The sequence below is a fragment of the Mus musculus genome, chromosome 7, assembly GCF_000001635.26.
Source record: "Mus musculus strain C57BL/6J chromosome 7, GRCm38.p6 C57BL/6J".
Lineage (NCBI taxonomy): Eukaryota > Metazoa > Chordata > Mammalia > Rodentia > Muridae > Mus > Mus musculus.
In genome coordinates, this window is record NC_000073.6 from 104,096,898 (window position 1) to 104,122,310 (window position 25,413).

The 25,413-nt window shown below is 42.2% G+C and overlaps 1 protein-coding gene across 2 annotated transcripts; it reads left to right on the forward strand.

Annotated features, from left to right (window-relative positions):
• The first annotated feature begins 418 nt into the window (after positions 1-418).
• Positions 419-10,322, forward strand: Olfr646 (olfactory receptor 646). 2 transcript variants are annotated; one of them, XM_017322274.1, is made up of 2 exons: positions 419-437; positions 9,376-10,322. In XM_017322274.1, exons 1-2 carry the CDS (start codon positions 419-421, stop codon positions 10,320-10,322), a joined length of 966 nt encoding a protein of 321 aa, XP_017177763.1. The 2 variants fall into 2 exon arrangements, with proteins under 2 accessions (XP_017177763.1, NP_667267.1); NM_147056.1 differs by lacking the exon at positions 419-437 and having other exon boundaries at positions 9,384-10,322.
• Positions 10,323-25,413: the final 15,091 nt, after the last annotated feature.

Sequence of the window (25,413 nt, forward strand, 5' to 3'; positions counted from 1 at the left end):
CAGAGATTGCCAGATGGCAAAAGGTAAACGTAAGAATCCTACTAACAGAAACCAGGACCACTCACCATCATCAGAACCCAGAATGCCCACTTCGCCCAGTCCAGGGCATCCTAACACACCTGAAAAGGTACACCTGGATTTAAAAGCATATCTAATGATGATGGTAGAGGACATAAAGAAGGAATTTAATAACTCACTTAAAGAAATACAGGAGAACACTGCTAAAGAGTTACAAGTCCTTAAAGAAAAACAGGAAAACACATCCAAACAGATGATGGAAATGAACAAAACCGTACTAGACCTAAAAAGTGAAGTAGACACAATGAAGAAAACCCAAAGTGAGGCAACGCTGGAGATAGAAACCCTAGGAAAGAAATCTGGAACCATAGATGCCAGCATCAGCAACAGAATACAAGAGATGGAAGAGAGAATCTCAGGTGCAGAAGATTCCATAGAGAACATCGGCACAACAATCAAAGAAAATGGAAAATGCAAAAAGATCCTAACTCAAAACATCCAGGAAATCCAGGACACAATGAGAAGACCAAACCTACGGATAATAGGAGTGGATGAGAATGAAGATTTTCAACTCAAAGGACCAGCAAACATCTTCAACAAAGTTATTGAAGAAAACTTCCCAAATCTAAAGAAAGAGATGCCCATGAACATACAAGAAGCCTACAAAACTCCAAATAGACTGGACCAGAAAAGAAATTCCTCCCGACACATAATAATCAGAACATCAAATGCACTAAATAAAGATAGAATACTAAAAGCAGTAAGGGGAAAAGGTCAAGTAACACATAAAGGCAAGCCTATCAGAATTACACCAGATTTTTCACCAGAGACTATGAAAGCCAGAAGAGCCTGGACAGATGTTATACAGACACTAAGAGAACACAAATTCCAGCCCAGGCTACTATACCCAGCCAAACTCTCAATTACCATAGATGGAGAAACCAAAGTATTCCACAACAAAACTAAATTCGCCCATTATCTCTCCACTAATCCAGCCCTTCAAAGGATAATAACAGAAAAAAACAAATACAAGGACGGGAACCACGCCCTAGAAAAAACAAGAAGATAATCCCTCAACAAAACTAAAAGAAAACAGCCACAAGAACAGAATGCCAACTTTAACAACAAAAAATAACAGGAAGCAACAATTACTTTTCCTTAATATCTCTTAACATCAATGGTCTCAACTCCCCAATAAAAAGACATAGACTAACAAACTGGCTACACAAACAAGACCCAACATTTTGCTGCTTACAGGAAACTCATCTCAGAGAAAAAGATAGACACTACCTCAGAATGAAAGGCTGGAAAACAATTTTCCAAGCAAATGGTATGAAGAAACAAGCTGGAGTAGCCATCCTAATATCTGATAAGATTGACTTCCAACCCAAAGTCATCAAAAAAGACAAGGAGGGACACTTCATTCTCATCAAAGGTAAAATCCTCCAAGAGGATCTCTCAATTCTGAATATCTATGCTCCAAATACAAGGGCAGCCACATTCACTAAAGAAACTTTAGTAAAGCTCAAAGCACACATTGCACCTCACACAATAATAGTGGGAGACATCAACACACCACTTTCACCAATGGACAGATCCTGGAAACAGAAACTAAACAGGGACACACTGAAACTAACAGAAGTGATGAAACAAATGGATCTGACAGATATCTTCAGAACATTTTATCCTAAAACAAAAGGATATACCTTCTTCTCAGCACCTCATGGTAACTTCTCCAAAATTGACCACATAATAGGTCACAAATCAGGCCTCAACAGATTCAAAAATATTGAAATTGTCCCATGTATCCTATCCGATCACCATGCACTAAGGCTGATCTTCAATAACAAAATAAATAACAGAAAGCCAACATTCACATGGAAACTGAACAACACTCTTCTCAATGATACCTTGGTCAAGGAAGGAATAAAGAAAGAAATTAAAGACTTTTTAGAGTTTAATGAAAATGAAGCCACAACGTACCCAAACCTTTGGGACACAATGAAAGCATTTCTAAGAGGGAAACTCATAGCTCTGAGTGCCTCCAAGAAGAAACGGGAGAGAGCACATACTAGCAGCTTGACAACACATCTAAAAGCTCTAGAAAAAAAGGAAGAAAATTCACCCAAGAGGAGTAGACAGCAGGAAATAATCAAACTCAGGGGTGAAATCAACCAAGTGGAAACAAGAAGAACTATTCAAAGAATTAACCAAACGAGGAGTTGGTTCTTTGAGAAAATCAACAAGATAGATAAACCCTTAGCTAGACTCACTAGAGGGCACAGGGACAAAATCCTAATTAACAAAATCAGAAATGAAAAGGGAGACATAACAACAGATCCTGAAGAAATCCAAAACACCATCAGATCCTTCTACAAAAGGCTATACTCAACAAAACTGGAAAACCTGGACGAAATGGACAAATTTCTGGACAGATACCAGGTACCAAAGTTAAATCAGGATCAAGTTGACCTTCTAAACAGTCCCATATCCCCTAAAGAAATAGAAGCAGTTATTAATAGTCTCCCAGCCAAAAAAAGCCCAGGACCAGACTGATTTAGTGCAGAGTTCTATCAGACCTTCAAAGAAGATCTAATTCCAGTTCTGCACAAACTTTTTCACAAGGTAGAAGTAGAAGGTACTCTACCCAACTCATTTTATGAAGCCACTATTACTCTGATACCTAAAACACAAAAAGATCCAACAAAGATAGAGAACTTCAGACCAATTTCTCTTATGAATATCGATGCAAAAATCCTTAATAAAATTCTCGCTAACCGAATCCAAGAACACATTAAAGCACTCATCCATCCTGACCAAGTAGATTTTATTCCAGGGATGCAGGGATGGTTTAATATACGAAAATCCATCAATGTAATCCAGTATATAAACAAACTCAAAGACAAAAACCACATGATCATCTCGTTAGATGCAGAAAAAGCATTTGACAAGATCCAACACCCATTCATGATAAAAGTTCTGGAAAGATCAGGAATTCAAGGCCAATACCTAAACATGATAAAAGCAATCTACAGCAAACCAGTAGCCAACATCAAAGTAAATGGAGAGAAGCTGGAAGCAATCCCACTAAAATCAGGGACTAGACAAGGCTGCCCACTTTCTCCCTACCTTTTCAACATAGTACTTGAAGTATTAGCCAGAGCAATTCGACAACAAAAGGAGATCAAGGGGATGCAAATTGGAAAAGAGGAAGTCAAAATATCACTTTTTGCAGATGATATGATAGTATATATAAGTGACCCTAAAAATTCCACCAGAGAACTCCTAAACCTGATAAACAGCTTCGGTGAAGTAGCTGGATATAAAATTAACTCAAACAAGTCAATGACCTTTCTCTACACAAAGAATAAACAGGCTGAGAAAGAAATTAGGGAAACAACACCCTTCTCAATAGTCACAACTAATATAAAATATCTCGGCATGACTCTAACTAAGGAAGTGAAAGATCTGTATGATAAAAACTTCAAGTCTCTGAAGAAAGAAATTAAAGAAGATCTCAGAAGATGGAAAGATCTCCCATGCTCATGGATTGGCAGGATCAACATTGTAAAAATGGCTATCTTGCCAAAAGCAATCTACAGATTCAATGCAATCCCCATCAAAATTCCAACTCAATTCTTCAACGAATTAGAAGGAGCAATTTGCAAATTCATCTGGAATAACAAAAAACCGAGGATAGCAAAAACTCTTCTCAAGGATAAAAGAACCTCTGGTGGAATCACAATGCCTGACCTAAAGCTTTACTACAGAGCAATTGTGATAAAAACTGCATGGTACTGGTATAGTGACAGACAAGTAGACAAATGGAATAGAATTGAAGACCCAGAAATGAACCCACACACCTATGGTCACTTGATCTTCAACAAGGGAGCCAAAACCATCCAGTGGAAGAAAGACAGCATTTTCAACAATTGGTGCTGGCACAACTGGTTGTTATCATGTAGAAGAATGCGAATCGATCCATACTTATCTCCTTGTACTAAGGTCAAATCTAAGTGGATCAAGGAACTTCACATAAAACGAGAGACACTGAAACTTATAGAGGAGAAAGTGGGGAAAAGCCTTGAAGATATGGGCACAGGGGAAAAATTCCTGAATAGAACAGCAATGGCTTGTGCTGTAAGATCGAGAATTGACAAATGGGACCTCATGAAACTCCAAAGTTTCTGCAAGGCAAAAGACACCGTCAATAAGACAAAAAGACCACCAACAGATTGGGAAAGGATCTTTACCTATCCTAAATCAGATAGGGGACTAATATCCAACATATATAAAGAGCTCAAGAAGGTGGACTTCAGAAAATCAAATAACCCCATTAAAAAATGGGGCTCAGAACTGAACAAAGAATTCTCACCTGAGGAATACCGAATGGCAGAGAAGCACCTGAAAAAATGTTCAACATCCTTAATCATCAGGGAAATGCAAATCAAAACAACCCTGAGATTCCACCTCACACCAGTCAGAATGGCTAAGATCAAAAATTCAGGTGACAGCAGATGCTGGCGTGGATGTGGAGAAAGAGGAAAACTCCTCCATTGTTGGTGGGATTGCAGGCTTGTACAACCACTCTGGAAATCAGTATGGCGGTTCCTCAGAAAATAGGACATAGTACTACCGGAGGATCCAGCAATACCTCTCCTGGGCATATATCCAGAAGATTCCCCAACTGGTAAGAAGGACACATGCTCCACTATGTTCATAGCAGCCTTATTTATAATAGCCAGAAGCTGGAAAGAACCCAGATGCCCCTCAACAGAGGAATGGATACAGAAAATGTGGTACATCTACACAATGGAGTACTACTCAGCTATTAAAAAGAATGAATTTATGAAATTCCTAGCCAAATGGATGGACCTGGAGGGCATCATCCTGAGTGAGGTAACACATTCACAAAGGAACTCACACAATATGTACTCACTGATAAGTGGATATTAGCCCAAAACCTAGGATACCCAAGATATAAGATACAATTTCCTAAACACATGAAACTCAAGAAAAATGAAGACTGAAGTGTGGACACTATGCCCCTCCTTAGAAGTGGGAACAAAACACCCTTGGAAGGAGTTACAGAGACAAAGTTTGGAGCTGAGATGAAAGGATGGACCATGTAGAGACTGCCATATCCAGGGATCCACCCCATAATCAGCATCCAAACGCTGACACCATTGCATACACTAGCAAGATTTTATCGAAAGGACCCAGATGTAGCTGTCTCTTGTGAGACTATGCTGGGGCCTAGCAAACACATAAGTGGATGCTCACAGTCAGCTAATGGATGGATCACTGGGCTCCCAATGGAAGAGCTAGAGAAAGTACCCAAGGAGCTAAAGGGATCTGCAACCCTATAATTGGAACAACATTATGAACTAACCAGTACCCCGGAGCTCTTGACTCTAGCTGCATATGTATCAAAAGATGGCCTAGTCGGCCATCACTGGCAAGAGAGGCCCATTGGACATGCAAACTTTATATGCCCCAGTACAGGGGAACGCCAGGGCCAAAAAGGGGGAGTTGGTGGGTAGGGGAGTGGGGGTGGGTGGGTATGGGGGACTTTTGGTATAGCATTGGAAATGTAAATGAGCTAAATACCTAATAAAAAATGAGAAAAAAAAAATTGGGAACAAAACATCCATGGAAGGAGTTACAGAGACTAAGTTTGGAGCTGAGACGAAAGGATGGACCATCTAGAGACTGCCATATCCAGGGATCCACCCCATAATCAGCTTCCAAACGCTGACACCATTGCATACACTAGCAAGATTTTATTGAAAGGACCCAGATGTAGCTGTCTCTTGTGAGACTATGCCGGGGCCTAGCAAACACAGAAGTGGATGCTCACAGTCAGCTATTGGATGGATAACAGGGCTCCCAAAGGAGGAGCTAGAGAAAGTACCCAAGGAGCTAAAGGAATCTGCAACCCTATAAGTGGAACAACATTATGAACTAACCAGTACCCCCCAGAGCTCTTGATTCTAGCTGCATATGTATCAAAAGATGGCCTAGTCGGCCATCACTGGAAAGAGAGGCCCATTGGACAAGAAAACTGTATATGCCCCAGTACAGGGGAACGCCAGGGCCAAAAAAATGGGAATGGGTGGGTAGGGAATTGGGGGGGGGAGGGTATGGGGGACTTATAGGATAGCATTGGAAATGTAATTGAGGAAAATATGTAATAAAAATATTTTAAAAAATAAGTGTATATTAACTTTAATATACTTTAATAAAGTGTATATACTTAAAAAAAAAGGAATAAGTACCTAATTTTTGTAAGGCCACTGCTTTGGAGTAATTTGAGAAGAGAATATATGTTGAAAAGAAAATCAAGAAGGAAAATTGATGGATCCTGGGACAAAGCTTTGATGAACATAGATCAGGACCTGGTTGGTGGCAAAAGCCATGAAATTCAGGGGATCTGACTGGAATAAAATGCTACCCAACCAGAACTGGTTCATGACACACCCTGGTACCAGTGGTGAAAATGCTCAGGAAGGCCCTGTGCTCTGCATAATTCCCTGTTGTCATTGTCATGAAGTTCATGCTCTCATCATGACTATGCATTTGTTTGGTTTTACTGAAAATAGAACTTTCCCATACAATATATTCTGATTATGGTTCCCTTTCCTCAACTCCTTCCAGATTTGTCTCACATCACCTCCCATCCAAATCCACCTCCTTTCTCTCTCTCTCTCTCTCTCTCTCTCTCTCTCTCTCTCTCTCTCTCTCTGCTCTCTCTCTCTCTCTCTCTCTCTCTCTGCTCTCTCTCTCTCTCCCCCTCTCTCTCTCTCTCTCTCTCTCTCTCTCTCTCTCTGTCTCTCTCTCTCTCCCTCCCTCTCTCTCTCTCATTAAAAAAAAAGTTACCTAAAAAAAGATAATGACATAAAATAAATAACAAGTTAGAATAGGACAAAACAAAGAGAAGAAGGGAGCTAAAGAAAAGGCACAAGGAACACATATAGATGCAGAAATATACACATTTGCATGCAAAATCAGAAACTGAAATATACACCAAAGACCTGTATGGGGGTGGGGAAGACCTTCAAAAATACCATTGAGTTTATTTTGTGTTGGCCTAGATCTACTGCTGGGCATAGATGGAGGTTGGAGGAAACCAAGTTTCCTGTGTGAGTGGTTATCAGTTGGAGGTAGTTTGTGGGTTAGGGATGGGAGCTGGTGTGCACTTCCCCTCCCAGCAATGGGACCCCATCTGGCTCAGACCTGATAGGCCTTGTGCGTGCTGACTATGCATATTTTTATATTATGTTTATAAATGTTTTGTCCAAATGTTTGTCTATGCACCACATGTATGTAGCTTCCTCAGAAGCCAGAAGTGGGTATCGTATTCCCTGGAGCTAAATTTACAGTTGCAAGATGCCATGTGGGTGTCAAGAATCAAACCAAGGTATTCTTGAAGAGCAGCCAATAATCAACTGCTGAGCCACCTCTCCTGGCCATTTAACTGTGTGTTGTTAAGTGGCATCTGTTAGCACAATGCCATTCACGGAGGACATTTACTACTTTCTTCACATAAATCTTTCATCCTGGCCACAGAATGCTAATGAACCATGATAACTAGGCATTCACGAAAACTCAGAATGAAAGAAAGAAGGGAGTCAAGCAGAGAAGACAGACCAGGATGTAGAACAGAGAGCACAGGCATGGGAGTTAATTTCCACTCCCTTCAAAGGTTACTGCTAGTTTTCTCACTCAGTTTTTTCCTTCATTTATCAGTGTCACTTTCTCTTTCTCCCTCAAGACAAACACAGCAGGGACCTCAGAGGAGGAGGACACCTGAGTCTTTACTCATGAGCATTGAAGAACAAAGCAAGTTTCTCTTAATGAGCCAGGTGACCAAAGAGCTGATCTGAAGACATTCAGGGAGTTCAGAAAACTTTAAAAGAGGACAATTCAACAGGAATAACACTAAGTATTCCCACTCTCTTAAACCACACCCACCTGAATCTGCAAGGATACCCCCCTTCCACTCCTCCAAACAAAGCTTCAAGCACAGGGTATGCCTGGTCCAACCTTTTTACCTCTTCTTTCTCTCCCAAACAACTCAGCACTCATGTAACACATCTCAGAGTAGCTGTGCTCCCACACAGTGCTCCTTGGCAGAGATCTACATTCAGCACTCTCTGCCAAAAATGGATGCCCCTTGCACAGGTAAGAGTTTTGTTTTGTTTTGTTTTGTTTTGTTTTGTTTTGTTTTGTTTTGTTTTGTTTTTGTTTTGTTTTATCAGAATTTAAAACAAAACCGTATTTTATTAGGAAAAACAAACAAAAAACAAAGACAAACAAGCAAACAACCCAGAGTTACTGCATAATGTCTAAGATTGGCTAAACTGCATTTGCCTAAGCAAGACCTCAAAACCCAGTCACCATCATGACTCAAAAAAGGCTGAGGCAAATTTGGAAAGGGACCCCCTACCTTGAATACAAGTGGGATGCTAGCTCAATGTGCTTTCAGTTTCTTGATGAAAGAGAAACTAACTGTGCTTGTATGCTACCCTTCTCAGTCCTCTGAGCCACAGATGCTGACAGAGTGGCAGATATCTCACAGCAATCATTGGAAATCCTGTGCAGGTATAGGTAAAAGGAGAGGAAAAAGTTTGTAGTGATTCCAGCTTGCCAGATTCTCTCACCATAGGCCAATAGCAGGGCTAAACCCAAACTATTCTGCGTTATCAGTGAAAATCTACAGGCAAGTAGGAAGAGGGTCTGAAGTTCAGACAACAAATAAAGTTATTGTGGCACCAGGAAGTGACATGGAATAAAATGTTTTTTTCTGGAAGTGATAGAAAATTAAATGACATTGGGTAGGGTAAAAAGAACCAACTCAGAACTGGATATATAAGACCAACTTTAAGTAAGTAACATATAGGTAACATGGAGGCCCCACCAAAAAGGCAAGAGTGTAAAGATGACTAAGAAGCAAAATAGAGACAGAAGGCCCCTTGAAACTTCCCTGAAATAAGAAAAGATATATAGAGGGGGGAAGTTTAAAAATCTGAAAATGATAGGGGTGTAGGGGGATATGAGTGATGGAAAGCAAGTAACCATCCAAGGGAGCAGGCTAAAGGCCTCTAGATGGTATGCAGAGCATTTCACAAGACAAGTCAGACAATATTCACTAAGGATCATAAACACTTACCTTGTGTTGACTGTAAAAACAAGCACTGATGAATAATACAGGAAATAGATGAGGCTTTAAAAGATTCTTGAGGAACAGGCAATTTTTCAGCCTATAAATTCATGAATGAACCAGACACCTAATTTCAGGGCAGGCATGCCGTCAACCCTTGGATAAAGCCCTTCGTGTGCCAAGACAGACAACAGCCTCCAACATGAGCGAAAGTCTCCCAGTCACTCTCTTCCTAACTGGGATCCCAGGGCTGGAGTTCGCCCACCTCTGGATTGCCATCCCCTTCTGTGTCATGTATGTGGTTGCTCTGCTTGGGAATGCTGCCCTCATCCTTATCATTGGGACAGAGAGTGTGCTTCACACACCCATGTACCTCTTCCTCTGCCTTCTCTCACTCACTGACTTGGCTCTCAGCTCCACCACTGTACCTAAAATGTTGGCCATTCTATGGCTCCATTCTAATGAGATTTCCTTTGGTGGATGCCTCGCCCAGATGTTTTGTGTCCACTCCATCTATGCTCTTGAGTCCTCGGTTCTCCTTGCCATGGCCTTTGATCGATATGTAGCTATCTGCAACCCACTGAGATATACAACCATCCTCAACCATACTGTCATAGCCCAAATTATCTTTGCTGGGATAGTCCGTAGTGTGGCTATTGTCTCCCCTTTCATCTTTTTGCTGAGGCGACTGCCCTACTGTGGTCACCGTGTCATGACTCACACATACTGTGAGCATATGGGCATTGCTAGGCTTGCCTGTGCCAATATTACTGTTAATATTGTCTATGGGTTGACTGTAGCTTTGCTGGCCATGGGCCTGGATTCCATCCTCATTGCCATCTCCTATGGCTTCATCCTCCGGGCTGTCTTCCGTCTTCCATCCCGTGATGCTCAACACAAGGCTCTGAGTACCTGTGGATCTCACCTTGGTGTCATTCTGGTTTTCTATATACCTGCTTTCTTCTCCTTCCTCACCCATCGCTTTGGTCACAATCGAGTTCCCAAGCATGTGCATATCTTCCTGGCTAACCTCTATGTGCTGGTGCCTCCCGTGCTCAATCCCATCATCTACGGTGCAAGAACCAAGGAGATTCGGAGTCGGCTTCTAAAACTGCTTCACTTGGGGAAGGACTTAGTATGAAGTCAGAGCAAAGGTTGGAGATAAGGAAAACAAATTATTCTGGACATTATATCATCAGCTCTCTGGAAGGAAGACGAGAGGCGAGATGAAGGGGAAATGTAATGGTCAAATTAAACAGACCATGTTTATGGGACTTTTAAAGAAATTCTGAATGGTCCAGAGGGATGATATTTTCACTCTTCTCTCAGAAGTGCTGTCCTGATTACTTTTATGTCTGTTCGACACACCTAGAGTCATCTGAGAGGAGGGGACCTTGATTGAGAAAATGTGTCCATAACGTCCAGCCATCAGGCATTTTCTTAATTAGTGATTGATGAGAGAGGACTCAGGCCATGATGGGTGGTACCACCCCTGTGCTGATGGTCTCAGGATCTAGAAGAAAGCAGGCTGAGCAAATCCATGAAAGCAAGCCAGTAAGCAGCATTTCTCCTTGGCCTCTGCATCAGCTCCCGCTCTGCTTGAGTTCCTGCCCTTACTGCTTTTGTTAACGAACTGTCATAGAGAACTGTGAGTGAAATAGACCCTTTCCTCTCCAACTGGCTTTGGCCTTGGTGTTTCATCAAAACAGTAGTAACCCTAAGCAACACATGTAGGTACAACTTCCTAAAGAAGTCAGTTACCAGCCTTATGAAAAGATTGAGTTTTGTGAAAAGGTCTGAGTCCAGTGGGAAACTTAAAAAAATGAACTCAGTGTGAGTTTGAATCTAAGTTCTGACATTTCACCTCTTCAGGTAGCAACTGGAGCTCAAAGTCCAGTCAGAGTACCTGAACCTAAACTTGTTTAATTACTAATTGTGCAGCTTTGAACATCATGCTCAGTGTCATTTGCCTTAACTTGGCCAGTTATTAAATGATGGTATTAACATCTAACTCATACTGAGCTGTGAAATTCATATGTCAATAAGTAAAGGAAAATTTTAGGGCATTTCTTGTAAAGGTCCAATAAGCAAATAAAATGAAGAATTAATACAACCTTTCTAAACACTAATAAGCAACTTCTTTGCCTCGTTTTTTAAAAAATTATTGTGTTTCAAGGAGTTATTGTGGTAACTACATTACCACAATATGAATCTGAAATATGTCAATGGTGTTTGAGGAGGAATGAATGCCTAGTGAAATGAATTTCCTCCCATCCTCTCTTCAGGCTTCTAGTTTGAGATCTATTTCATTTCAGACCTGAAGTTACCCATTACTGACATTCAGAGAAGCTGAATCAGATTCTATCAGTAATCTCAGGTCTAAAATTTACAAGTTCACTTATGCTGCTCAAATAGATGATTGCTGTTATTTTGATTGTTTAAAAAAAAAGTCTGTAATTCCGGAAAAGACCTAAGGTTACAAATTTTTATAGATAGCATATTATCTAGCCTTTTGTGGTGGGAATAATATAGGCTCTGGACCCAGGCATCTAGGAGCTTAAATCTCTGTTTCTTAGTCTTCTTGCTACATGAATCAGGATGTCCCACCTACTCATCTCCACCTCAGAAAAATGCTTGTTGTAGTATCTGAAACAACACAAATACTCAATTGTGACAGGTAGTAGTTGATGATATCTAGTTAATGCTATTTCAATTAATGAAGAGCTACACATTTCTCTTTTTTTTTCCATTTTTTATTAGGTATTTAGCTCATTTACATTTCCAATGCTATACCAAAAGTCCCCCATAGCCACCCACCCCAACTCCCCTACCCACCCACTCCCCTTTTTTGGCCCTGGCGTTCCTCTGTACTGGGGCATATAAAGTTTTCGTGTCCAATGGGCCTCTCTTTCCAGTGATGGCCGACTAGGCCATCTTTTGATACATATGCAGCTAAAGACAAGAGCTCCCAGGTACTGGTTAGTTCATAATGTTGTTCCACCTATAGGGTTGCAGATCCCTTTAGCTCCTTGGGTACATTCTCTAGCTCCTCCATTGGGAGCCCTGTGATCCATCCATTAGCTGACTGTGAGCATCCACTTCTGTGTTTGCTAGGCCCCGGGCTAGTCTCACAAGAGACAGCTACATCTGGGTCCTTTCGATAAAATCTTGCTAGTGTATGCAGTGGTGTCAGCGTTTGGATGCTGATTATGGGGTGGATCCCTGGATATGGCAGTCTCTACATGGTCCATCCTTTTATCTCGAGCTACACATTTCTTATCCCCCATCCCTAAACAGAAGTCATCTCAAATTGAAATGTGCTTTCAAAGGAAAAATTTGTCCTCTTCAATGGAGGCTCACTGGCTATATAAATCACATTTAAGGATAGGCCCTATGCTCATCAGTTCTTGGTCAACACAGAATGAACTCAATGACATTTTTGTAGATGATTTTGTCTCATACATCTTGGCTTGTGCATTTTTTATCTGATTGGGCTTTTGCTTATGTATTGTGATTACTGGTTTTGTGTTTTTATGGGTTTTGTTTTTGTATGTCTGGTTTTGTTTCTTACATTTTTCCATTTTTTTTTAAGTTTGGTTGGGTGGCTTGCCTGTTTTTTTGTTTTTTGTTTTTTCTAAAGAGAAAGAGAATGAAGCTGTTGGGTTGGGTGGGAGATAAAATGGGGAGGATTGGGGGATGCAAAGCATGATCAGAATATATTGTAAAAATGTTCAATAAAATGTTTCAAAGATCTTTTTTCAAAAAAACTCTTTCATTATATGACATGACAAAATAGAATAGCGATTATTTCCTTGTTGATTCACTCATATTCAAAGCTGCATCATAGTAGGTATAATAGAGAATTAATAAACAGCTAATATGATTTTTGTTCTGCTTCCTGATCCGGGCCAGATCAGTGCTCAATGCCCTCCCACATCCTACAATCCGTCTGCCTCTCAGGAGGTCCACAGTAACCAGAGACATAGAAATGTTCTTGTCTAAAAGAACTGCAGGGACAGTAATGGAGAAGAGACTGAAGACAGGAGCCCAGCATGGTTGATCTCGGAGAGATTCTAGCAGCCGCTGACTGAGACAGATGCAGATACCTATGCCCATTGGGTTGAACTAGGGCACTCCCTATGATTGAATTAGAGAAAGGATTGAAGAAGCTGAAGGGGAGGGCTGGTGAGCCCATAAGAAGACCAACAGTCTCAACTAACCCCAACCCTAGGGAGCTCCCAGAGACTGAGCCACCTATGAGGCAGCATACATAGACTGATCTGAACCCCCGCCACCACCACCCCCGGCACAAATATAGCAGAGAACTGTCTAGTCTGTCCTCAGTTTGATAAGATGAACCTAATCCCAGAGAAACATGAGACCCCAGGGAAGGGGAAGACCTGGGGAGGGAACACTGTCTTGGAGGCAAGGGGGAGGAGTGAGATGAGCAACTGTGGGAGGTGGGAAGGGGAGGGAGCAATGGCTGGAATATAAGTAAATAAAATAATTAAAAATAAATAAATCCCTGGGCAGTGGTGGCTCATGCCTTTAATCCCAGCACTTGGGAGGCAGAGGCAGGTGGATTTCTGAGTCAGCCAGGGCTATACAGAGTAACCCTGTCTCAGAAAACCAAAAATTAATTAATTAGCTAATATTGTAACTAAATTGTTACAACAGACAGGTATACATAATAATCTTTGCTTAGTCAATAAATAAATAAATGGTATTTTCAATATGTTACTGTGTGTGATGAGTACCTTAAAAGCATATGTCTAGCACATAGCCTGGTCGAGACACTATTAAGTAACTCAACTCTCATTTGTTTATATTACACAGAGACTGCTCATCCATAGACTCAGGACACAGGAAAAGAAGCACTATTTTTAGCCAGGAAGGCAATTGAGGGATAATTGTCATAATATCCACAGGTGAAATAAGTTCGATGTTAAATTGTATATACAAGTTCATACACCAGGAGCCACCAAGAGCTAGGGCCTTGTGTCTTGGTACAGGGAACTCGAAGCAGAAGATCAAAGTGTGCAGAAGAGACAGGAAGAAAAATGTGCAGTGCAGAAAGACAGGGGGGATTGGTGAAAAGGCATGGGGAAACTGGCTAAAATGTCTAGGTTGCCTCAAAAGCAAGGCATAGATCAAAGATCCCAGCATAAACTCCCTTGGGGGAGTTGTATGAACTAATCTGAAAATAACATGATGATGGAGCATACCACTCAGTCATGATGGAAGTTAGAGAAGTGAGGTTGAATGTTGACAAAAGGGAGTTTCCAGAGGTACCACTTCCCAGAGACCATAACCCATTGTTCACAACAGACTTCCTTAAAACTGTGTTCCTGTGAGTGAAGGAGTCCAAACTTTGAGGCTAGACAAAGGTCTCCATTCCCAGAGCACCTGTAACTGCTTCAGCCTGCTAAGTAAGCCAGGCCACACTGGAGTCCTAGACACCTTGAGAAGTCCCTACTCCTACATAGGGATCAATGAAGTTGGTTTATAATAAACCTAAACTGGGACTCAGTGCTATCAAGTGTGCTTTTCTTTTCCTTCTTTCCTCCTTTCCTTCTTCCTTTCTTCCCTTCTTTCCTTCTTTTTCCTTCTTTCCTTCCTTCCTTCCTTTCCTTTTTTTCATTCTTTCCTTCTTTTGTTCCTTTTTTTGTAAGTCTTACACTTTTAATTTGCACAGTTGGAGACTTTCTAGAATCAGTTCTCATGACTCAGCCCTGGTGAAGTTATCAAATTCTTCAATCCTTAACAAAGCCATAGTCCATCTTCATGCCACCACCCCCCCCCAAGTCTCTTTCTTATATACACCCTCACCTCCTGTATATGCTTAGTATGCATATGCATATTTTAGTATGTATATGCAGGATTTGAAAAAGAAAAACTAGTCCTCCTCTTAGGTAGCAGGCTAATACCAACAGGCTTGAAGATAGACCTTTGGTAATCAGCACCTGATAAAATCAAGACGTGAAACAGTAAGGCTCTGGTTGATGATCAAAAGAAAGAGGGGTGAGTATTACCTTGGATCCTTGGTGGAGAAATGACATTGTAAATTGGCCAGAAGATCCTCAGGTTACTATTTTCCGATTGGCTTTCTGACAAAGAATAAAGATATACCTTAAGAGCTAATCCAAGTAGATCCATCACCTGGACAGAAAAAACATATTTTGAGGACTGTAAGACAAAGACTACCTAAGCATGTAGGTTGGCACTGTAGCCTCTCTGGTCATTATCCATTCTTTAGATTGTAATCCTCAGCAAAAACCCATTGATGCTCTGCTCACTCTCAGCATTGATAGTATATTAGCAAGCTGCACTCTGTATGTCTCCTCTGAATTCTCTCTGTAGAGATTATGAAGATCACAAGAGGAAACCAGAGCAAGATCTCTGTATCATTGTCCTCTCACCCAAAGACAAGACCCTTAAGACTCACCTCTTGCTCCCACTCTGTAGATATGGTGTTATTTGTTTTGGGGGGGTTGTTTTTGTTTTTAAGATTTATTTCTGTATTCATTCTTCAGTTGAGGGACACCTGGGTTTCCAGCTTCTGGCTATTACAAATAAGGCTGCTATGAACATGGTGGAGTATGTGTTCTTGTGGCATGGTAGGGCATCTTTTGGGTATATGCCTAAGAGTGGTATAGCTGGGTCTTCAGGTAGAACTATTTCCAATTTTCTGAAGATCCGACAGATTGATTCCCAGAGTGGTTGTAGCAGTTTGCAATCCCACCAGCAATGGAGGAGTGAGTGTTCCACTTTCTCCACATCCTCACCAGTGTGTACTGTCACTTGGGTATTTTATCTTGGCCACTATGATGGAGTGAGGTGGAATTTTAGGATCATTTGGATTTGCATTTCTCTGATTACTAAGGACTTGAACACTTCTTTAAGTGTTTTTCAGCCATTTGAGATTCTTCTTTTGTAAATTCTCTTTTTAGCTTTTTACCCCATTTTTTAATTAGGTTATTTGGTTTTGGGAGGTTAATTTCTTGAGTTCTTTATACATTTTGACGTTAGCCTTCAGTCAGATGCAGGTTTAGTGAAGATTTTTTTCCCAATCTGTAGGTTGCCAATTTGTCAATATTATTCAGCTATTGAAAATGAATACATCATGAATTTTACAGGCAAATTGATAGAACTAGAAAACATCATCCTGAGTGAGGTAACTCAGACCCAAAAGGACATGCATGGTATGGACTCGCTGATAAGTGGATATTAGTCAAAATGTACAGAATACCCAGGATACAACCTACAGAGCACAAGAAGTGTAACAAGCAGAAATGCCCAAGTAATGAGGCTTCAATCCCACTTAGAAGAGGGAAGGAAATAATCACAGGAGGCAGAGGGAGGGAGAGACCTTACCTGAGTGGGAGAGGGGAGGGAAGAGAGGAAAAGGGGAACACGATTAGAAATGGGGGGGGAGGGGACAGGAGAGAAGCCCAGAGGGCCAAAAAATGAATATAAATAAGCAGCCTTGGGAACTGGGAGAGGGGAGGACCCTATAGAAAGCACCAGAGACCCAGGGATAAGACACTCGCAGAACTCATTGGGAGTGACCAGAGCCAAAATGCCCAACACTAGAGAAAGGGAACTCAGAGTCCACCTCCAGTAGATAGACAGGACCTCAAGTGGAGGGACATGGTTATTAGCCCACAGTCAAAATTCCTGACCCAGAATTGTTCCTGTCTGGAAGAACTGCAGGGACAAAAATGGAGACGAGACTAAAGGAAATGAGGTCCAATGACAGGTCCAATTGAGGGTCCATCTCATGGGGGAAGGGAGGGATAAAAGGCCTGACACTACTGTACTACAATGTGCTTACCCACAGGATCCTCTGCATGGCTGTCCTCTGAGAGCCACTATCAGCAGCTGACTGACCAGAAGCAGATACTTACACTCAACTATTGAAATGAAGTCAGGAACCCCTATAGCTAAATTGGGGAAGGATTAAAGAAGCTGAAAGGGGGCATGATCCCATAGGAAGACCAGCAGTCTCAGCTAACCTAGAGCCCAGGGAACTCCCAGAAACTGAGCTACCAACCTGGAGCATGCACAGGCTGGCCCAAGGCCACTGGCACATATGTAGCAGAGGTCTATCTGGTCTGGCCTCTGTAGGAGAAGATGTGCTTAATCCTTGTGAGACTTGAGGCCCCAGGGAATTGGGAGGCTGATGGGGTGGTGGGGAGCACCCTCTCAGAGGCAAGGGGGAGGAAGAATAGGATGACGAATTGTGGTGGGGGAAATGAAGGGGAGCAAGGACTGGAATGTAAATAATAAAATAATTTTTTCTTTTTTAATTTATTCTTTTATCTTTTTTTACAGTCCAGATTTATCTCCCTTCCAGTTCACCCTTGGACTGTTCCACATTCCATACCTCCCCCCCCCCCCCGTTTCCATGAAGATGTCCCCACTCCACCCCCACTCTACCAGACCTCCTCACTCCCTGGGACTTCAGATCTTCTAGTATTAGGTGCATCTTCTCTGACTGAGTCCAGACCCAGAAATCCTCTGCTGTATATGTGTTGAGGGCCTCATATCAGCTGGTGCATGTTGGCTGGTTGGTGGCTCAGTGTCTGAGAGATCCTGGGCTCCAGGTTAGTTGAGACTGCTGGTCTTCCTATAGGGTTGCCTCCTCCTCAGCTTCTTCCAGCTTTTCCCTAATTCAACCACAAGGATCAGCAGCTTCTGTTCATTGACTGTGTGTAAATATCTGCATCTGACTCTTTTAACTACTTGTGCCTTTCAAGTGGAGTCACAGCCTCAGTAATAGTATCAGGCCTGGGGCCTCCTTCTGAGCTGGATCCCACTTTGGGCCTGTCACTGTACCCCCTTTTCCTCAGTTTTCTTCTTCTCCATTTTTGTTGCTACAGTTCTTTCAGAAAAGACCAATTCTGGGTCAGAATTTTTGACTGGGATGGGAACCCCATCCCTCCACTTGATGCCCTGCCTTTCTATTGAAGGTCGAAATATCATCCTGAGTGAGATGACTCAGACTCAAAAGGACATGCATAGTATGTACTCATTAATAAGTGGATATTAGACAAAGGAAAAAAGAGCTACAGAATACCCAGGAGACAATCCACAGAACTCAAGAAGACTAACAAGTCTCAATCCCACTTGGAAAGGAAAAGAAAGCAATCACAGGAGGGGGGAGGAGGAAGGGACCTGGATAGGAAAGAGGACAGAGAGGGGAGGGGGAAACACAAACAGGTATGGGGGAGGGGATGGAAACAGGACTGAAGCCCTGAGGGCCAACAGAAAGAATGGAAGCAGGCAACCTCAGGAGGTAGGAAGTGAGCCTTGTCTGGAGACAGGAATGGACAGCATCCGAGTCTCACTGAGAGAGGAACAGCTTAGAAAACAAATCATGATGATAAGATGGTTGTATATTTCTAACTAGATAAGCATTATTTTTTTTTGACTGGGTCTAACTTGCAGTGTGGACTTGCAGTGGTGGTTTAGAATTCAGATTCAGAGATCCACCTGCCTCAGTCTCCCTGGAACCAGGATTAAAGGTGTGCACCAACACTCCCAGACCAGAATTCTTTAAAAAAAAAAAAAAGTCTTCTCTCATACAATACATCCTGACTACAGTTTCTCTTCTCTCCACTCCTCCAACTTCCTCACCAACTTCCCCTCTCCCAGGTCCAATCCTCCTCAATTTCCTTTCAGAAAAGAGCAGGCCTCCCAGGGATTTCAACTGAACATAGCCTAATAAGTTGTTAGAGTAAGACTAGCCATAAACCCTCACATAAAAACTAAATTAGGCAGCCCAATAGAAGGGATAGGGTCCCAAGAACATATGAAATAGTCAGAGACACCCCTCTCACATTGTTAGGAGCCCCACAAAAATGCCCTGCTAAAGCCACAACACATATGAAGAGGACCTAGCACAGATCCATGCAGCCTTCACGATTGCTGGGTAAGCCTCTGTGAGCCCCTATGAGCCCTGCTTAGTTAATTCTGTGGGACATGTTCTCCTGATGTCCTTGAACCCTCTGGCTCCTATACCCCCCTCTTCTTCAGGGTTCCCAGAACTCTGAGGGGAGGGACCAGATGGAGATCTTTAATTTGAGATCTCTCTGAAATAGAATTTTTTATTGGCTCTTTTCTTTATTTACATTTCAAATGTTATCCCCTTTCCCAGTTTCCCCAGAAGCCCCCTATCTCATCCTCCTCCCCTTGCTTCTATGAGGGTGTTCCCACATCCACCTACCCACTCCTGCCTCCACACCCTGGCATTCCCCAACATTGGGGCATCTATAGAGCCTTCATAAGAACAAGCCCCTCTCCTCCCATTGATGCCTGACAAGGCCATCCTCTGCTACATATTCAGCTGGAGCCATGGGTCCTTCCTTGTGTACTCTTTGGTTGGTGGTTTAGTCCCTGGGAGCTCTAGGGGGTCTGGTTGGTTGACGTTGTTCTTCCTATGGGGTTTCAAACTCCTTCAGCTCCTTCAGTCCTTTCTTTAACTCTTCCATTGGGGACTTCGTGCTCAGTCCAATATTTGGCTACAAGCATCTGCTTCTGTATTTGTCTGGCTCTGGCAGAGCCTCTCAGGATATTAGCCCAAATGCTCAGAATACCCAAGATACAATTCACAGACCACAGAAAGTTCAAGAAGGAAGACCAAAGTGTGGATGCTTTGGTCCATCTTAGAAGGGGGAACAAAACACTCATGGGAGTAAATATGGAGACAAAGTGTGGAGCAGAGACTGAAGGAAAGGCCATCCAGAGGCGGCACCACCTGGGGATTCATCCCATATACAACCACCAAACCCAGACACTATTGTGGATGCCAAGGAGCAGTTGCTAACAGGAGCCTGTTATGGCTGTCTCCTGAGAGGCTCTTGCCTTTAGAACTCTACATGATTTGTCTTTCTGTATAAAAGGCTCAGTGTGGCAGCCATGCTGAGAACAAAGAAGAGAGGGGAGTATAAGGAGTGATGACAACAGTGCTGTTTAAATGCTAGAGTAATAATGTGAATATTGTCACCATGCAAATAAAGCAATATGTCACACCTAAACAAAGTAGAGTAGGGGAGATGAAGTGGACAGACTTCTGTAAACACAGGTCTAGAATAAAGAAATAGGACACCCTATGAAAGACTCATATGCTGGTAACCAAAACTTTTAACTACATTTTGTTTCCATTTTGGGGGTGTTAGTTTGTTTTGCTCAAAACAACTGTAAAATTCTCCTTGTTTTATTTTTGAAGACACTTGCTCTTGTTTGGGTCAATACACTCAGAATTGACTACGCCCCTACTACAATGCTCTGCTATTACCTACTAAGCACTAAACACACTGTCTGGAGAATAACTCTGTTACTTAATCTCATAGTAGTGAATTTGGACAGCATAGAAGCAATGAGGATATTTTTTAAAACTGATAATTTTTAAAGCACTCTCAGAATTTTTAGCCAATTAATAAGAGGTGCAGGAGGAAGAAATGTTGGGGTGGGACATTAAGGCACCTACAAGCCTGCAAAGTATTTGGTTAGAAAAAAAATGAATTTGCTATTTTCTTTTTGTTGTTGTTGTTGTTTGTTTCCTTTTATTTCCTCCTTCTTTTCTTTCTCTTCTTCCTCTTCCTACTTCCTTTTCCTCCCTCCCTCCTTTCCTTCCTTCTTTTCTGGAAAATGAAAAACTGGAAAAGGGATAATGTTTCCAGAAAATTACAGATGTGAGCCTTGTCTTTATACAGAGATTCGAATGGACAGCATCTTTTTCTATCTTCAGAAGTTTATAATCTTATTTAGAGAAGTTTAGGTTAGAAAACAACCCAAATCACAATGACAAGATGATTATATATTTCTAACATGAACAAATAGGATTTGGGCATGTTGGTTATCAGCCATTGTTTTCTCATTGAAGTGGGAAGTAAATTCTTCAAGTAAACTTATATATAGACAACATGATGCTGTTGTTTAGACAGGCCCTGCAAAAACAAACAATGTAAGGCCATCCGGGAAATGCAGTGAAGATTGGAAAATGGATACTGTCTTAGTCAGGGTTTCTATTCCTGGACAAAACATCATGACCAAGAAGCAGTTGGGGAGGAAAGGGTTTATTCAGCTTACACTTCCACATTGCTGTTCATCACCAAGGAAGTCATGACTGGAACTCAAGCAGGTCAGAAAGCAGGAGCTGATGCAGAGGCCATAGAAAGATGTTCTTTACTGGCTTGCTTCCCCTGGCTTGCTCAGCCTGCTCTCTTATAGAACCCAAGACAACCAGCCCAGAGATGGTCCCACCCACAAGGAGCCTTTCCCCCTTGATCACTAATTGAGAAAATGCCCTACAGCTGGATCTCGTAGAGACATTTCCCCAACTGAAGCTCCTTTCTCTGTGATAACTCCAGCCTGTGTCAAGTTGACACAAAACTAGCCAGTGGATATACAAAAACCAGTTGTCTACTGCATTTGTCTTTTAGAAGACCATCATTAACTCTAGCGTGGCTAGCTTCTGAGACAAAGAAGAGCAAATCCAGATGGAGTGAAAATGTAGAGAAATGTTTCTAAAACTGAAATGTGCAAGAGAAAAAGGAATGCCCCACGGCAAAAGCAAGGACGACAAGGGTTTTATGAATTTCACTGTGTCAGTGGATGCCAAACACTGAAAACCTCTGGCCCATACCCACCCTACCTCATGAGTATATTGACATGTTCTTCACACCATAACGCAGGCCTCTGGGACTGGGTTTGGAATGTGTATATATAATGTGCAATAATCATGCCTATTACTTCTTCACACTCCACTGTAGGTTCTAACGCTTCCAAGTAAGGGACTCCCTTGTTCCTAGGGTTGCCAGGCCCCATACTGAGTGAGTTAGCAACAAGAAAATGTCTAAGTGATCACAAGAACATGGCAGCAACAGTTGATGAGGGGAATTCAGTTTTCTCCACCTTCCTCTTTCCCTAAGCTTCATTGTTAATTTTCCTTCAAATGGGCACTGTAAAACAAGATGCCACTGCTGGAAGGATATGGCTTGAGAAGACAAAGCACTCAGTAATTGATCTAGACACAACTCACTGTTATCTTCCCATTGAGTTTTGGGTGGAGATTGGAGAGATTTTAGAGATACAAAGAAAGAGAGACAAGCTCTGTGTGACAAGTGCTACATATGAAGTGGACACACGTAAACTATGAGAAACATTTCTAAATTCTGTAGATGCCATTGCCACCCTCTTACAAGTGACAAAACAGAAAGTGTGGATCACTGCAATCATGGATACTTGTTAACCCAGTGTTCTAAGTACTCCACACAATGGACAGTCAGTAGAAGAATGCTATTGAATAAGAATATGTTAAACCGTACCTCTATTACATGATGGTAGAAATGTATATGTGTGTATATTATGGTTTACCATTTAGAACATAATTCTCTGTCCACCAGTTTAACACCTTCCATGTTGTCTAGTGTTACTTCAGTATATGATCATTATTTGTTTCAGTAAACATTTAAATATGGGCTGATATATTTAAGCATGTTTAGTGTGGATTCCATGTATCCATTCTGCCAAGTACTCTTCCCTCATTCCTAAAACTATCATCCCATTCCAGTACTGACATTATATAACAGATTTAATTTGGCACAGACACTAACTCCTTTTCTCAATGCTGAGTTTTTCATTGGTTCTTCACTTCCCCTTATCTTGCTTGTCTGTAGCCTTTGTTCCTGCTACATGGCTGCTCTTAAACTGTGAACATGCTGGAGCATGTGACATCTTCCTATTCTGTGAATCCTACCCCCAACAAGACACAAGTGTATAGGGGAGATATCCAGGCATCTTGGGCAAATGTGAGTTAATCTTATTAAGATATAGGTCAGAAATAGAGGATGTAGAGTGAGAATGAGCCAGGGGAAAGATACTATATTTGGAAACTATATTTCAAATTCTGAGCCCTGGGACACCCAAAGAGAAGGCCAGTGTGATGGAGAAAATACAAAAACAATTGTTAGAAACTTAGAAGACGCGGGACCCGCCGAACTTAGGAAATTAGTCTGAACAGGTGAGAGGGTGCGCCAGAGAACCTGACAGCTTCTGGAAGAGGCAGAAGCACAAAGCCGCTGAGGCAGCACCCTTTGTGGGCAGGGGACACCTGGCCACAGTCTGGACCAGAGGACAGGTGCCCGCCCGGCTGGGGAGTCGCCCTAAGCCACAGCAGCAGCGGTCGCCATCTTTGTCCAGGACCCGCCGAACTTAGGAAATTAGTCTGAACAGGTGAGAGGGTGCGCCAGAGAACCTGACAGCTTCTGGAAGAGGCAGAAGCACAAAGCCGCTGAGGCAGCACCCTTTGTGGGCAGGGGACACCTGGCCACAGTCCGGACCGGAGGACAGGTGCCCGCCCGGCTGGGGAGTCGCCCTAAGCCACAGCAGCAGCGGTCGCCATCTTTGTCCGGGACCCGCCGAACTTAGGAAATTAGTCTGAACAGGTGAGAGGGTGCGCCAGAGAACCTGACAGCTTCTGGAAGAGGCAGAAGCACAAAGCCGCTGAGGCAGCACCCTTTGTGGGCAGGGGACACCTGGCCACAGTCCGGACCGGAGGACAGGTGCCCGCCCGGCTGGGGAGTCGCCCTAAGCCACAGCAGCAGTGGTCGCCATCCTGGTCCGGGACCCGCCGAACTTAGGAAATTAGTCTGCTTAGGTGAGAGTCTGTACCACAGAAGGTGACAGCTTCTGGGAACTGCCAAAGCAACACAGTGTCTGAGAAAGGTCCTGTTTTGGGCCTGCTTCTTCGGCCAGGAGAAGGTCCAAATACAAGATATCTGCGCACCTTCCCTATAAGAAAGCTTGCCAGCAGAGAGAGCTCAGAGCACTGAAGCTCAGAGAAGAGAATCTGGCTCCCAGGACTGCTGATAGACGGTAACAGAATCACCAGAAGAACAATCTCTAAACAGAGTCAACTATAACTACTAACTCCAGAGATTACCAGATGGCGAAAGGTAAACGAAGGAATCTTACTAACAGGAACCAAGACCACTCACCATCATCAGAACCCAGCACACCCACTTCGCCCAGTCCAGGGAACCCCAACACACCTGAGAACCTAGACATAGATTTAAAAGCATATCTCATGATGATGGTAGAGGACATCAAGAAGGACTTTAATAAATCACTTAAAGAAATACAGGAGAACACTGCTAAAGAGTTACAAGTCCTTAAAGAAAAACAGGAAAACACAATCAAACAGGTAGAAGTCCTTACAGAAAAAGAGGAAAAAACATACAAACAGGTGATGGAAATGAACAAAACCATACTAGACCTAAAAAGGGAAGTAGACACAATAAAGAAAACTCAAAGCGAAGCAACACTAGAGATAGAATCCCTAGGAAAGAAATCTGGAACCATAGATTTGAGCATCAGCAACAGAATACAAGAGATGGAAGAGAGAATCTCAGGTGCAGAAGATTCCATAGAGAACATCGGCACAACAATCAAAGAAAATGGAAAATGCAAAAAGATCCTAACGCAAAATATCCAGGAAATCCAGGACACAATAAGAAGACCAAACTTACGGATAATAGGAGTGGATGAGAATGAAGATTTTCAACTCAAAGGTCCAGCAAACATCTTCAACAAAATTATTGAAGAAAACTTCCCAAATCTAAAGAATGAGATGTCTATGAATATACAAGAAGCCTACAGAACTCCAAATAGACTGGACCAGAAAAGAAATTCCTCCCGACACATAATAATCAGAACATCAAATGCACTAAATAAAGATAGAATACTAAAAGCAGTAAGGGAAAAAGGTCAAGTAACATATAAAGGCAAGCCTATCAGAATTACACCAGATTTTTCACCAGAGACTATGAAAGCCAGAAGAGCCTGGACAGATGTTATACAGACACTAAGAGAACACAAATGCCAGCCCAGGCTACTATACCTGGCCAAACTCTCAATTACCATAGATGGAGAAACCAAAGTTTTCCACGACAAAACCAAATTCACACATTATCTGTCCACGAATCCAGCCCTTCAAAGGATAATAACAGAAAAAAACCAATACAAGAACGGGAACAACGCCCTAGAAAAAACAAGAAGGTAATCCCTCAACAAACCTAAAAGAAGACAGCCACAAGAACAGAATGCCAACTTTAACAACAAAAATAACAGGAAGCAACAATTACTTTTCCTTAATATCTCTTAACATCAATGGTCTCAACTTGCCAATAAAAAGACATAGACTAACAAACTGGCTACACAAACAAGAC